General features: G+C 34.7%; 1 protein-coding gene across 1 annotated transcript in view; it reads left to right on the top strand.

Moving 5' to 3' along the window:
• Positions 1 to 9,953, top strand: part of FAM241A (family with sequence similarity 241 member A) — a 32,861-nt gene extending 22,908 nt beyond the window's left edge. The window contains exon 3 of the mRNA XM_032466508.1: positions 3,964 to 9,953. Within this exon, the coding sequence (XP_032322399.1) occupies positions 3,964 to 4,209 (246 nt within the window). The 3' untranslated portion in view covers positions 4,210 to 9,953. The remainder of the gene's footprint in view (positions 1 to 3,963) is intronic.
• Positions 9,954 to 13,035: the final 3,082 nt, after the last annotated feature.

The raw sequence follows: 13,035 nt of genomic DNA on the forward strand, positions 1-13,035 counted from the left end.
GTCTTCAATACCTCGAAAGGGCTATGAAAAATGTACTAAACTGCTGCAAATAGCTTTACCTTGTTTAAATTTTTATACAAGATGAAAATAAAATTTTGAGCAATTTTATGCTGAATAAACTCACCTTCAAGTATGCTATAAACAGTGAAGAAAGATATAAAACAAAAAACAAAAAAAAAGATAGTGATATTCATTTCACTGTCTTAAATGTACTCATTCTATAAAAAAGGAAAATGTGTTTACATAGCTTTTCTTTTTTCAGAGATCAAATATGTAAGGGAGCTAAAGAATTTAGCTAAAGAATTTAGCTAAAGGAGCTAAAGACTGTGGTATTGAGGGGATACCCTGGATACAGAAAATACTGTAGTAAGATTGACTATAATGTCAGTGATCCAAGAATGCTGCCTTTTTTCTCTTCCATGTTTTTAAGTGTCTTTCCTTTAGGATTATTTGAACCCCCATCCAATTAACTGCTGGATATCTTTGTTTCGACAGAACTTCATTTGTGAAGAGATGCCACTTGTAGGCATTCTTCTAGTGACTTTGCCTTTTTCCTCTTCTTTAGATTACCCAGATTAAGAAGTGCTTCAGTAAAGTGACAGAGTTTTAGTAATTATTTTATCTGGCTCATACATACTTAGGGGTTCATTGTAGTACTTTTTCTAATGTTGTGGGTTTGAAAGTTTTCACATTAAAAAAAAGAGAAGCAGCAGGCTGCAGCAGCCACAGCACACCCAGACCAGTCCTTATTGGGTTTTCCACTTCTAATCTCTGCCCCACCAGCTGTTCCCAGGATCTGAGATGGTGTGATTCACTGCTGCCTCCCCACTTGGCCTCCAGGAGTTAACTAATTGCCTATTTTGACTTCAGTGTTGCAACACCTACTTCTTCCCCTGAAAAACCCACAAGCAGAATGTAGAAGAATTTAAAGTAAATCTTCAGAAAAAACTGCTTCAGATTAGGGTACTTACTTTGTACTGAAACCACAAAAACACTGAAAAAGTCTTAAAAAGGCTTCAGTAACAACAGAAAACCCCAAAGTACAAAATAAGTGCATAGATTAAAAGAAATTGGAGGTAGTAAAAAAGAAAAAAAACTTGAATAAAAAAATGAAAAAAAGAGGCCAGAAATGATACAATGCTAGACCCTGGAGTAAAAGAGAGAGTTGAGAGACCAGAAGAATTACAAACTAAATTAAGGACTCTTCAGGTTCTATTGTAAAGAAAAGAAAGGCTTAATCTCAGGAAAGAACAAGATTTTTTGTTTTTCTTTTTTAATGTGGTATATTCTCACAGAACATATTATAAAGTATGGGAAGCTGAGAAAAATAAAACTGACCTAATTTTAGCACGAGTGAAGGAAAAAATAATTTAGAAGTTAAAATACAAAAAATAAGGAAGGGTTAACAAATAAATTATAATTCAAGAGGATATTATCAGTATCAAAAAGAGTTCATATAAATTCCATTTTGTGGGTTAGAAAAACTGAAGCTCAGGAAAGTGAAGTAATTTGGTCAAGGTCACACTCAGTGCAAATGTTTGAGCCTGGATTTTATCTCCCTAGGTATCTCTACAGCATTTTGTTTTTCTCACTTTTTTTTTTTTTTTTTGGTAAAAATGAAAATCGAAAAGTAAGTTATTAAATTATATGTACTTATAACTCAAAAATATTTCCTCCTTAGACTTAAAATGTAGACTTAAGAATGATGACCCATTGAGTCTCATTTTTTCTACTATTTCATCAATGACACTGTGCTCTACATAAATTACTATTATACAGGAAAAGACCAGCTTAAAGTCATATTGAAAATCATTTTGTCTATTGCAAATAAAAATTAGATTTCATCACTCTCTTTCTTTAAATATGTATTTTATTTTATTTTATTTTTAAATATGTATTTTAAACTGTATGTGTAGGATAGAGAAATTTTTAATGATGATATTTTTAGTTATTTACTTATTGATTTCTGAAATGATTAAGCTCTGGCTTTTACTAAAGGAATCTAGGTTTGATTCATATGTTTGAAGAGTGCCTCAAGTTAAGCTAATTAACTTTTTTTGGCATAGACAACATACTTAATGGCATTTAATACTTACTTGTTAATATGTGAAACCCTATACCTAAAGCTTTTTTTAAAACATGAGTAATTTTCCAACTTGCACCTACTATGAGCAAGTAGATATTCAATAACTAATTACTGATTTGAATCATCACTCCTAGGATAAATTAGATTTAATAAATTATAATTACCACTATGTCACCTACATGACATAGTTTTGCTTTTGTGACTATATTACAGTCTAGTGAGAAGAGAGAAACTATATCAATTATTTTAACAAAGATAATCTAATACAAAGAATTGTTAAGTGAGCACTGAAGAATAGAAAAGACAAAAAGAAAACATTAAGGTCATGATATCCAAAGATGGTAAAAAAAAAAAAAAAAAAAACAGCATCATAAGCATCTCCTGGAAAGTTGTTAGAAGAATAAATTCTCAGACTCCAAGCCTCACTTGTGGCTGACTGAATCAGAAACCTTGCTGGTGGGCCAGCAATCTGTGCGTAAAAGCCTTCCAGGGGATTCTACCTTATGCTAAAGCTTAAAAACCACTGCACTAAAGTAGGCTAAAGTGCCACTGATAGTAACAACAGGAAGAAGCTACCACTCCTAAGCCTGGGGAAGCAAAGAAAAGAGGTGGAATTACTAAAACTGAGAAGACTGGGGTAAGGCCCCATCCATGGAGCTCAGACTTCCAAGAACTGATCACTGCTCACCTAGTGCTGGTTTCTGACTCAAAGAAGGGACATCATAGACCTGGGAAGCAGGTATCTGGGGAAGAGGAACTCACGAGTTTGATCTGGTATCTCAAGAAGGCACATTGAGAGTGATTTTGCAAGTGTTGAGAAGCCACCAGATGGAAATCAGTGGCTGCTACTGGAAGGTCCTACCACTGCCAGAGTAAACTATTGCTAGAGTGAGACTGACAGGACCAAGAAACCCATGAGAGGCCAACAAGAAAGAGCAAATCCCTTCTTCCTTCTCCAGCTGTGCAGTGTCTCTCTAGTTCCTCTATTGGCAGAGCCTAACAGGGAGCCAGATATGTCTGCAGGATTCCAAAGGGTGGGTTTGAAGCTGAGAGACTGTAGCTTAATAACTAACATGAAAGCCTTAATTGTTGTAAGACTAAGAGGTAATAGAAATAGTATATAATTTTTGGTATGTTTAATTGGGTACACATCAGCATTTTCTGGGGAACTGACCTCTACATGGACTTTTGGGTTTATTGTACAAAATACTTCCTACCTGGAAACTATAGGTTTCTTCTGATGAGATTAATAAGAGGCATTTAGGACTTTTGTAGAATTTGGACAGGAAACTATGCAAGATCCTACACTGAAGTGTTCTTAGCTCTCCAGCTAAGACTGAAAGATCACAGCAGTAACAGCTGAGGATTGCTTACAGTAGCAGCAAGCCCTGCTCCAGTCAGCTGAGGCTAGGTTCCATGAAGTCTCAGTGTCAAAAGAGTGGTCTAAAAAGAAGCTTACTTACCAGGATAGAGCCATCCAGGGCCCTGCCTCAAAATAGAGGAAAAAGGTGGTTCTGAAATCATGGTCACTGACAAGAGCAATATGAACATGAGTCTTCATTTAAGAAGTTGTCTTTGTGCAATTCTAGGAAACTAGAAAGTGAATCTTGTAAATCATCTTGTTGAGGGTCCAGTCAATGTTGATTCCGTAGAAATCAGTAAGTCAGTGCTCTCCATTTTCTTGGGCACAGACACAGTTGTCCTATATGACAATCAAAAGGACAATTCCCAAGTATTATTGAATGATTATCAGAAGTATGACCAGTATATACTTGGGAAGATTAGAAAAGATCTATGACAGTTGTTATTCTTAAAGACCTTCATCTATTTCTCATTTTATGTTTATGTTTTGTTTTGTCTTGTTTTGTTTTTTAAAGGATATTGAAGAATCACAAAACCACACTGGCGAGCCTGTTGGAGATGACTACAAAAAGATGGGAACACTTTTTGGTGAACTGAACAAAAACCTCATCAACATGGGCTTCACAAGGATGTATTTTGGAGAACAAATTGTAGAACCAGTAATAGTCATTTTCTTTTGGGTTATGCTGTGGTTCCTTGGCCTACCAGCCCTTGGACTAGTTGCTATTCTCTGCCTTGTCATTATTTATGTGCAACAGTAAAATAGGGCCAAATGAACTGTTGTTCGACATTTGGTAGCCATATATGTAATTAGTGAAGTTCTATATTTCACTACATGAAGGCTGAAAAGTTTGCCTTGTTTCAAATTGTGTGCTGTTTTGTAACTAAATTTGTAAGTTGATGTTGTTTAAAATTAAACTCAACTCTTGATTATTATAGGGTTGAATATATATTTTGTAACTTACTCAAAATTATCTGCTGTGATCTGTGCCCACTTTCAGACACCCCTATTCCCATGACAGATCTTAAATAACACCAAAAGTGAGCAGGGAAAATAGAATGTGAAATTCAAAATGGGCAATACAGGTCTTGTAAAGAGCTCCAATAAAACATTTAGAAGAAAAAGGATGAAACAAGGAGCTAAAAATAAGTTTTAATTGGAGAATTGCTCCCCACCAACCCCCACCAAAGAAAACCCGTATTATTTGGAAGTAATTTGGATTTCTGTTGTCCCTGCTCAGCCCAGACCAATGTAAATGATAATTACTATACACTACCTTAACATTTTGATGAAAATCAGTAAAGCTAGCATATTTTCTAAAGATTGAAAAGAAATATATTTATTATTGTTGGAGAAACGTCCCAAGTTAAATGTAACCTTTTTATAATGTAATACTTGGGCTTGGAATCACTTCAGTATATCATTTGAAGTTTTAGACAATTTTGGTGCTAATTACTTTTTGTGAATTTTTAAAGTCTCATAAGCCAGGTCCATAGTTGGCTACACCCCATGGTAATGCTATATATTATTGTATCTAACCAGTTGTGTATTTTCCTAAAGAGACATTTCATTGTATTTTTTTCAGAAATTTACATTTTATAGTTCTTTTATAGCAATTATTGTAAGATTTTAAAAATCTACTTCCTATGTTGGCATGGATTTCCCCCCCCCCCAAAGTTGGTTTGTATTATGGCTGAAATTCTTTACTATTCTTTTTTTAAAAATCAGCTCATTTTCTTTGATATCTGTATTAGGAAGTAGAGTATTACAGTATAAAACCAAATGCTTAAGTTTGGAACTCAACAGCCAATTGTATAATATTCCTTTAAGGCTAAAGCCAAATGAGTAATTGGCCCCAGGCATGTTATTAATGTCTTAATTCAGCACTTTGGGGTTTTATATTGAAATAAATATTTCTTTAAATACACTTAGAAAGATGGAAATGGCTTGTGACAGTTTGAATTTTGTTAGAGAACCTAAAATCTTTACACTTTCATCTCAAAGAGTTTCTATGTAGACAAAAGAGAGGTAGTTAAGATAATTAGAAATTCAAGTTAAATAAGAGGACTTGGGACAATAGGGCATTTTTAATCTTTGGCAGGGCAATAACCAAAGTGTGTAAAGTGTTTACTCTTCTACTTTATAAAGTTTTTACCCAATCCTGTTTTTAAAATTTATTGTACAAGTTCTCACTGTCTTCCATTCTGAAGCAGAAAATTGATGAAAATGTTCAATTTAGATTTCTAAAATTAGAAAATCCCAAATAAAAATACCAGAGAGCACTAAAAAGTTTGTGCATTTGTATAAATACATATCTTTTACAGTCTGACTTAGAAAGAAAGACTTGTACTATATCATTGTGTTTTTATTGGGTTTGCAATATTTTTATAGTAACCTTTATGAACTCGGTATAAGTGCAAATTATTTGAAAAGGTCTCTTCATTTGTGTGCAGTAGAATTGCAAGATTTTTAATAGAAGTCATGAGATTTTGTATATCTACATTAAATATTCAAAAGTGCATTTTTTCTAATACTACCAGGAATTTTAATTTCCTCTTGGAATGTAAAAAAGATAGTGTGTATAACAGCTCTGGTTCCACCAGTGTCTAATATTGAAAATATTTTAAAATTAACTTTTAATGGTAATTATTTAATATACTGTCAATTACTATGTATCTGCACACTGCTGTTAATAGGGTATATATTAAATTCTATAAAGAAATGAGACATTTTGCTGCTCTTCTTTCTGCACATATTATTAGTTATAGTAGTATGCCATCAAATTATTTGCTTTTATAGGGAAAAAACAAACTTTCTTATTTGATGGAAATAAAATATTTTCTTTGATGAAATATATTAGAATGCAGATTATACTGACAGCCTCAAATGAAGAGAAATTGGTCATTTCTTTGCTTCAAGGTATAAGGAATTAGATCGAACATAATTCTCAATTTTTTCAATCTCAGATACAAGCCAATTTTAGAAACTATTATTGCTATGAATAAGAGCTAGAAGTCACAATGCTGTATTATTAGATTATTGGTGTATATATCGCTCATACTGCCAGCCCTTAATTCAAAGGGAAAAGGTCAAGACCTACAAATAAGCTGACTATAGATGAATAAATCCATTTTCATTAAAGTAAAAACTCAGTATTTTGTAGAATTTAGTTCTCTCATATCTTAAGCTATCATGTATAAGGTAGTTTCCCATTCCTGGCCACCAGTCAGGTCATTCTTGGTCTCGTAGTGTGCTGCTGTCAGCTTGCATTGGCTTGCAGGAACCAACTGTATACATTTTTTTCCCTACTCTGCCTTCAGTGACATCAAGTTGGTAGCTTGAAATTGTGTATGGGGGCAATATTTACACTAGAAAATTGGCAAACACGACAAACTAGGACTCTTTTTCCCTGGCAAGCCAATTGTTAAACATATATCAGCACACCACTGATTAGCCTGGGAGGCCGCATTTCCCTTCTACTCCTACAAATATAAAAGAAGCATATAAAGGCAAGTCCCCATCAACCCATCCAAAACTATTTGTATTTTTTCCTTGTGAGAAATATGAACCATGACTGTCTTCTGACCAACATATATCTCTATTTAATCACATGTTTTGATCAGAGAAAATCTCTCTGGGATGTCACTGAGCTGCAAATCCACTATAGACTATCCAGATGATCAGGAAATAAGAAACAGTTACAGAGCTGATGGAGGGCAAGTTACAGCAGAAGTAAAGGTCTGTTGTCAAGTAGAAAGCACAAAATAATCAAAGCTATGTATTGAGCAATCAAGGGCTGTTTGTTTGGTTTTGTAGATTATATTTTAACAGTTATTTTACAAATGTTTATTGACTTCAATTTATTTTAAATGTTTTCATTCCCAATTAAGAGCTTTACAAAGGTGAAAGAAGAGAAAAAAATCAAGATTTTTATACCTGTTAGTACTTCTAGCACTACACTTGGCCAAGGAGAATATAAACTAATGCACAAATTATGGCTTCAGGATTATTGCTAGACTGAGGGTATTTTTAAGTCCTCTTTCTCTGCACTACCCTTAATCTTTGGTGTCTCAGCCTGTTCTCTCATCACTCTACACATTGCCTTGGGCAATACACCACTCCCATGGCTTTAGTTACCCTTTCATACTAACAGCTCTCCAGTCTGCATCTCCAGTTCAGAGAGTTCTATACAGAATACAAGATCCATACATTCACTTGCTTTCCCAACATTTGTACTTGCTTATCCCTTAGTACCCCAAATTCAATACATCCAAAAAGGGAACTCAGCAGCCTTCTCCCAAATCTTTTCTTCTTCCTGTGTTTCCATTCTCAGCAAATGACACAATCCTCTCCTACACTGCCCACATATATCCAATCACCAAGCCCTGTCTCTTTTACTTCCTAAAAATATCTTTAATCTTTCCACTTCTCTCCATTCCTGGTATCACTGACTTATTCCATACCATCATACATTGATTGCTATCAGAATCTTCCTTGGTCTCCTTGCCTTTGTTTTCCCACTTTATAGTCAGAATAATCTTTCTAAAATGTATGTCTGATTTCCTGGGCCTAAATCTTTTCAATGGCTTCGTGTTGCAATTATGATAAAATCCTTACTGCTTCATATGTTTTACAAGACCCTTCATGAACTGGTTCTTGTGTACCTCATCTCCCTGTACCACCACCCTCCCTTTCCACTATATTGCTTTTGTTTTTCAGTTGAGGGAGACACACTTTCTCACTTCCAGAATTCTGTGCATGCTCTACCTTCTTTCTTGAACCCTTCACCACCAAACTGACCAACATCTCCACAGCTTTAAGGCCTCAATTTAGACGTCATGGCCTCCGGGAAAATTTCTGCGACTCTTTCAAATCCAGTTTCAGTACTTCTTGTGCTTTCAGAGGACTCTGTATTTCTCCTGTCAACATTTGTCATGCTATATTGTAAACGCTTATGGTCACTTCTTCCATTAAACAACAGGCATCACGGCAGAAAACATGTCTATGGTGTTCATAACTGCATTGCCTAACACGATGCGTGGCATACAGTATGTGCTTAAAACTCTGTCAAATGAATAAATAAATCAGCTTCATTTATTCAGTGTATTAACAAAGAAAATCTAGAGTTTAGAAGTTTTTGACTGCAAAATGTACTTACTGTGCATAAAGAGAGTGGATTGATGTATACGTTCTTTATAAAGTTTATTCACTTTTGATGGAAGAATATTGCTGTTTTTTGCATAAATACATAGTATTGCTACTATATGCTTGCACTTTTTAGGAGAAAATGTATTTTCAATGCTGTGCTTGGTAGAGTCACTATTTCTCCAGGATGCATATGGTCACTCATGCTACCTAAATTACATATTTTTCCAGTATTTTTCAATAGACCTTTATCTACTAAAGTTTAAATTTTTTTTAATCTCCTAAGTGTGAGCAGGAATTTTGAGCTATCTAAGCTTGGTACTTTAGGCTCCATAATAATTCATTACTAGAATGTCCTAGTAGCCAGGATCATATATGTTAAATAATATGTATATAGAACACTTTGTTATTCTTTCTAATAAATAATACTCTTTCACAACCCTGCATTCTGAATCTCCCTTCCGAATCCTATATAGTGTGTTCCACTTATCAGTTAATTGGTGACACATCAAGTGTCACCTGAGAGTGAACAGAGCTTTATTCTCCTCATCCCCACTGCTGGAGCAGAAAGCCAAGGCCTGCTATGTGTATTGCTTCCCAGGCAATAGAATGGTGGAAAAATCCAGATCAAGATCAACCTAGGCATCAAAGCTATATTTCTTCTTTATGTTGCCTTGACAGTTTTTTTTTTTTAAGTTAGAATTATTGATGAGCTTTGCAGGAACCTGCTAAAATCCAGAACTTGGGCCTTCACATGCATACTAAATTTGAGTTGTTATCATTTCAGCAGTTAAACTTTCAACATTTAACCTTTCATCAACTGAATTAGTTAGAAATCTCCTTGCTAGTTTTCCAAAGCACCATAGAATACAGTGACTTTTATCATAAGACCATGGACCTTTTTTGTTATTAGTTTACCCCATATTATAAGAGGCTAGTTGATGGTTTATTTTTTAATATGAAATTTTTTTAATAGAAGAATGAAAATTCTATATGCAATATATTTATTTATACTATAGTTGGTTTGAGACAAAATTTAATAAGAATTATTCTTGGGGTTGGAGAGTGGGATATTTAAAAATCTTCAATATTTGAGAATATGTGCGATCTACTGAATGCTCTGCTCTGGTCTGTCATGATTGCTTCTGTAAAATATTTTCCTGGTTATTACATATGTAATATCAAAAATATTAATGACTATTATTTAATGTATTTTCAGCTTTAAAAGGCACAAAAGTATATGTGTAAATGCAACATACAAATAAAAGTTAAGAAGAAACAATTACAAAAGGAAAACACACCTTAGATGTTGGTTTGGAACGATTAACTTAAATAAATTGGTCTTGTACAAAACTATAATGATAAGGTGAAGTATTTGTTTAATTGTTAAAAGGTGTTTAGTTTGGTTTGCTTTAAGTGAAATCTTACATAAATACCCAATATATATAAATGATAAAAGCAGCGCTGCTATGATTGATTTTGCTGTAGTTCCAAATTCCCGGGGAAGTAGACTCTGGGAAAAAAATTAGCATGCAGGAAATTTACTAGGGAGTGCTCTAAAGTGAGCACCTGTGAAGGAAGTAAAGGAATTAGAATTGGGCAGTTCAGTACAGTTACAGCAAGGCCTCTATGGGGTGCTCTCAAACAGGAATGGCCTTAAGGACTGACCTATAGTTGGGATAAGGGAGATCTCTTCAGCCAAAAGTCATTGCCAGAGATGGCTGACAGCTGGGGGCTGTCACTAGCAGTATTCCAGCAGCTATCACAGTAAATCCTGTGGTTCTGAAGGGAGGATCTGCACAGCACAAAACACCATCCATTATAGACTCAATTCTCACCTCACCCTCCATGATCTCTGAGTCACTTCCATGAACCCCACTCTTCAGAGTACAGAATAAGATGACTAATTCAAATTATAAACTCATTGATCAAGATAAATTTAAAATTTTTCTGAACAGAGGTACAGCCTTTAGTCTGTTGTGCTGCCTGCTTCTGTTACGAGATTCAGGTCTTCAGTTACGATAAAGTTTTAGTTGACTGAACAGTATGCCCAGAATTCAAAAAAAGGCTTGAAGTTATTACGAACAGGTGAGAAAATGATTCACAGAAAAGCCCATTACTTAAAATTAAGAGTAGGAAATCCATGAAATTTTGTATATGTCAACTGCTTACTCAAAATTTATGCTAACTCCCCTGGGGCCTCACAAGACATTAAGGGCATGTCTTGGGAGCTGGGTAGGTTCAAGCCTAGATGCAGGTAAGTGCTTTGTGCTCTCTGGCCCCTTCCCCAAGTTTCTAACTAGTTTTAATACTCAAACATTGGGAACATGTTTAAAATAAGAATTTCAATGGCAGAGGAGAACTCACTTGTAAAGAAACCATATTCCTCTTGCCCCCAACACACTATTGCAACTGGTTTATGACTTGGAGATTAGGCCCTAATCATGGCTTTTTTATTTATTTTTAACACAAAAGGTCTCAGCAGCCAAATTTGGTAATTCAGTAGGCACTTGAAAAGAACTTTCTCCAGTCTTGGCCCAGAACATCTTAGGGGCCTCTAGGTATAATATTAGCTGCTATTTTTATCCCTGGAATCTTAGGAGTGAGCAAGATCAAACAAGACCGTGTCCCCAAGCCAATTACATACTAAAACTATAAGATTGTTTAGGCCTGATTTCCCCCTTTGGTTATAGGAAGATATTAGAACAACCTACAAACTTTCAGATAAAAATCTCTCTTTATGTCAGGCCTGTATCTAAGACTTGGTTCTGCCATTTACTAACTATAAAATTTATATAAGTCATACCCACATCTCTTTAAACTCCAAGCTTGTCACCTGTAAAATGGGGTCATTCTACATAAGACTAATAAATTATTGCATATCCTTTCATAGTGCCTTACACAAAGCAAGCTTTCAATACATGCTAGTCATTAAATATACACATTCACACATAAGAGAGGACATTCTTCACTATCCAAGGATACATTCAGAGCCATAGAAGCTGATTATTTTATTGCTGCCAAAAGATAGATAAATACAAAGGAATTCTGTTACAATGCTGATTCACAATTCCTCATAATTGAAATTTTTGTGAATTCTGTTGTTAGTTTCAGCTATTTGTCATGAATCAAAACGATCATAAAAATAAGGAATGAAGAATCTAAAGAGCTGAATAGAAATGAAATGTGCTCTGTGCAGCCACACCTTCTTTAGTGAGACATTTTCTCCAAACATCTACTTACTACAATACCTATGCATTTTCTGTTGCACTCACCAAAGCATACACAATTCTCCTGTGGATGTGAACAATTTACAAAATGAAATCAGCTCTGAAAATACTTTTGTAAGTTTTGCTCCATTGCATAGGCCAAGAGCATTATGTTATGTTTACAGAATCACAAAAAGTATATTGCTTTGATTCCAAACTGAAATTTCAGACTAATCTGCTGGTTCATGTTATATTATATTATGTTTTCAATGTGCATTAGAAATGTTTCACCAAGATAAATATAATTGTACACTAGTACTCTCACATAAAAAATCCAGGATGGGGGGGACAGTATAGCTCAGTGTTAGAGCTTGTGCTTAGCATGCAGGAGGTCCTGGGTTTAATCCCCAGTACCTCCATTAAGTAATAAGTAAATGGATAAATAAACCTAACTACCTTCACACCCAAAAAAAATTTTTTTAAGCCAGGACATGCCAGTATACATGGATACATTCTATACCCAAGTAGGTAGTATAACCCAGTAAAGATTATTAATATATAGTATTTAAAAGAGTATAATTAATTTGTTCATAAAGTCTTATCTTTTCAGTCTGCAAACACATGCTAAAAGCATATTATGATCTTAATTAATCTTTATTTTAGCAAGTCTTCAATTTTATTGCTTCATCCTGTGTTTCTCTCTCATATTTTCTTTTCTTTCAATTCTCCCTACCTGAAAAGTGAAAGTTTCTCAAATCAGATGTTTGTGGATATGAATGTTTTATAATAAACTATGGCATATCTTTAGTGCCATCTCCTAGTGCATTTCAAAACTGGTTCTCCCACATTTTCCTTAACTGTTAGCTTATGCTTTCAGATGTTTTTGTAAGATGCTCAGATAGAGCTAATGTTGGCAAAATACGGCTCTCCTCAGGCATTTCTTCCTTTTTCAAGTTGTAAAGAACATTTCTTGAGAGGTCTGTGCCAAGATCCTGATCATCACAATCTCCTCCCTCTGTAATGGAAAGATACTGTGCTCTTCCTTTCCTTATCATATCACTGACACCCAAGTCGATAACAAAGGATTTTTGCCACCAACCTGGCTTGCAAAAGACCTAGGCTAACAAAGAGGACATTATTTTTCTAATGCAAAAGGATTTAGACACAAAAGGACCTGAACTTTAATACTCGTTTTAAATTGCAGGTGCTTTACTGATATCATTCACCAGTGC

The sequence above is a fragment of the Camelus ferus genome, chromosome 2, assembly GCF_009834535.1.
Source record: "Camelus ferus isolate YT-003-E chromosome 2, BCGSAC_Cfer_1.0, whole genome shotgun sequence".
NCBI lineage: Eukaryota > Metazoa > Chordata > Mammalia > Artiodactyla > Camelidae > Camelus > Camelus ferus.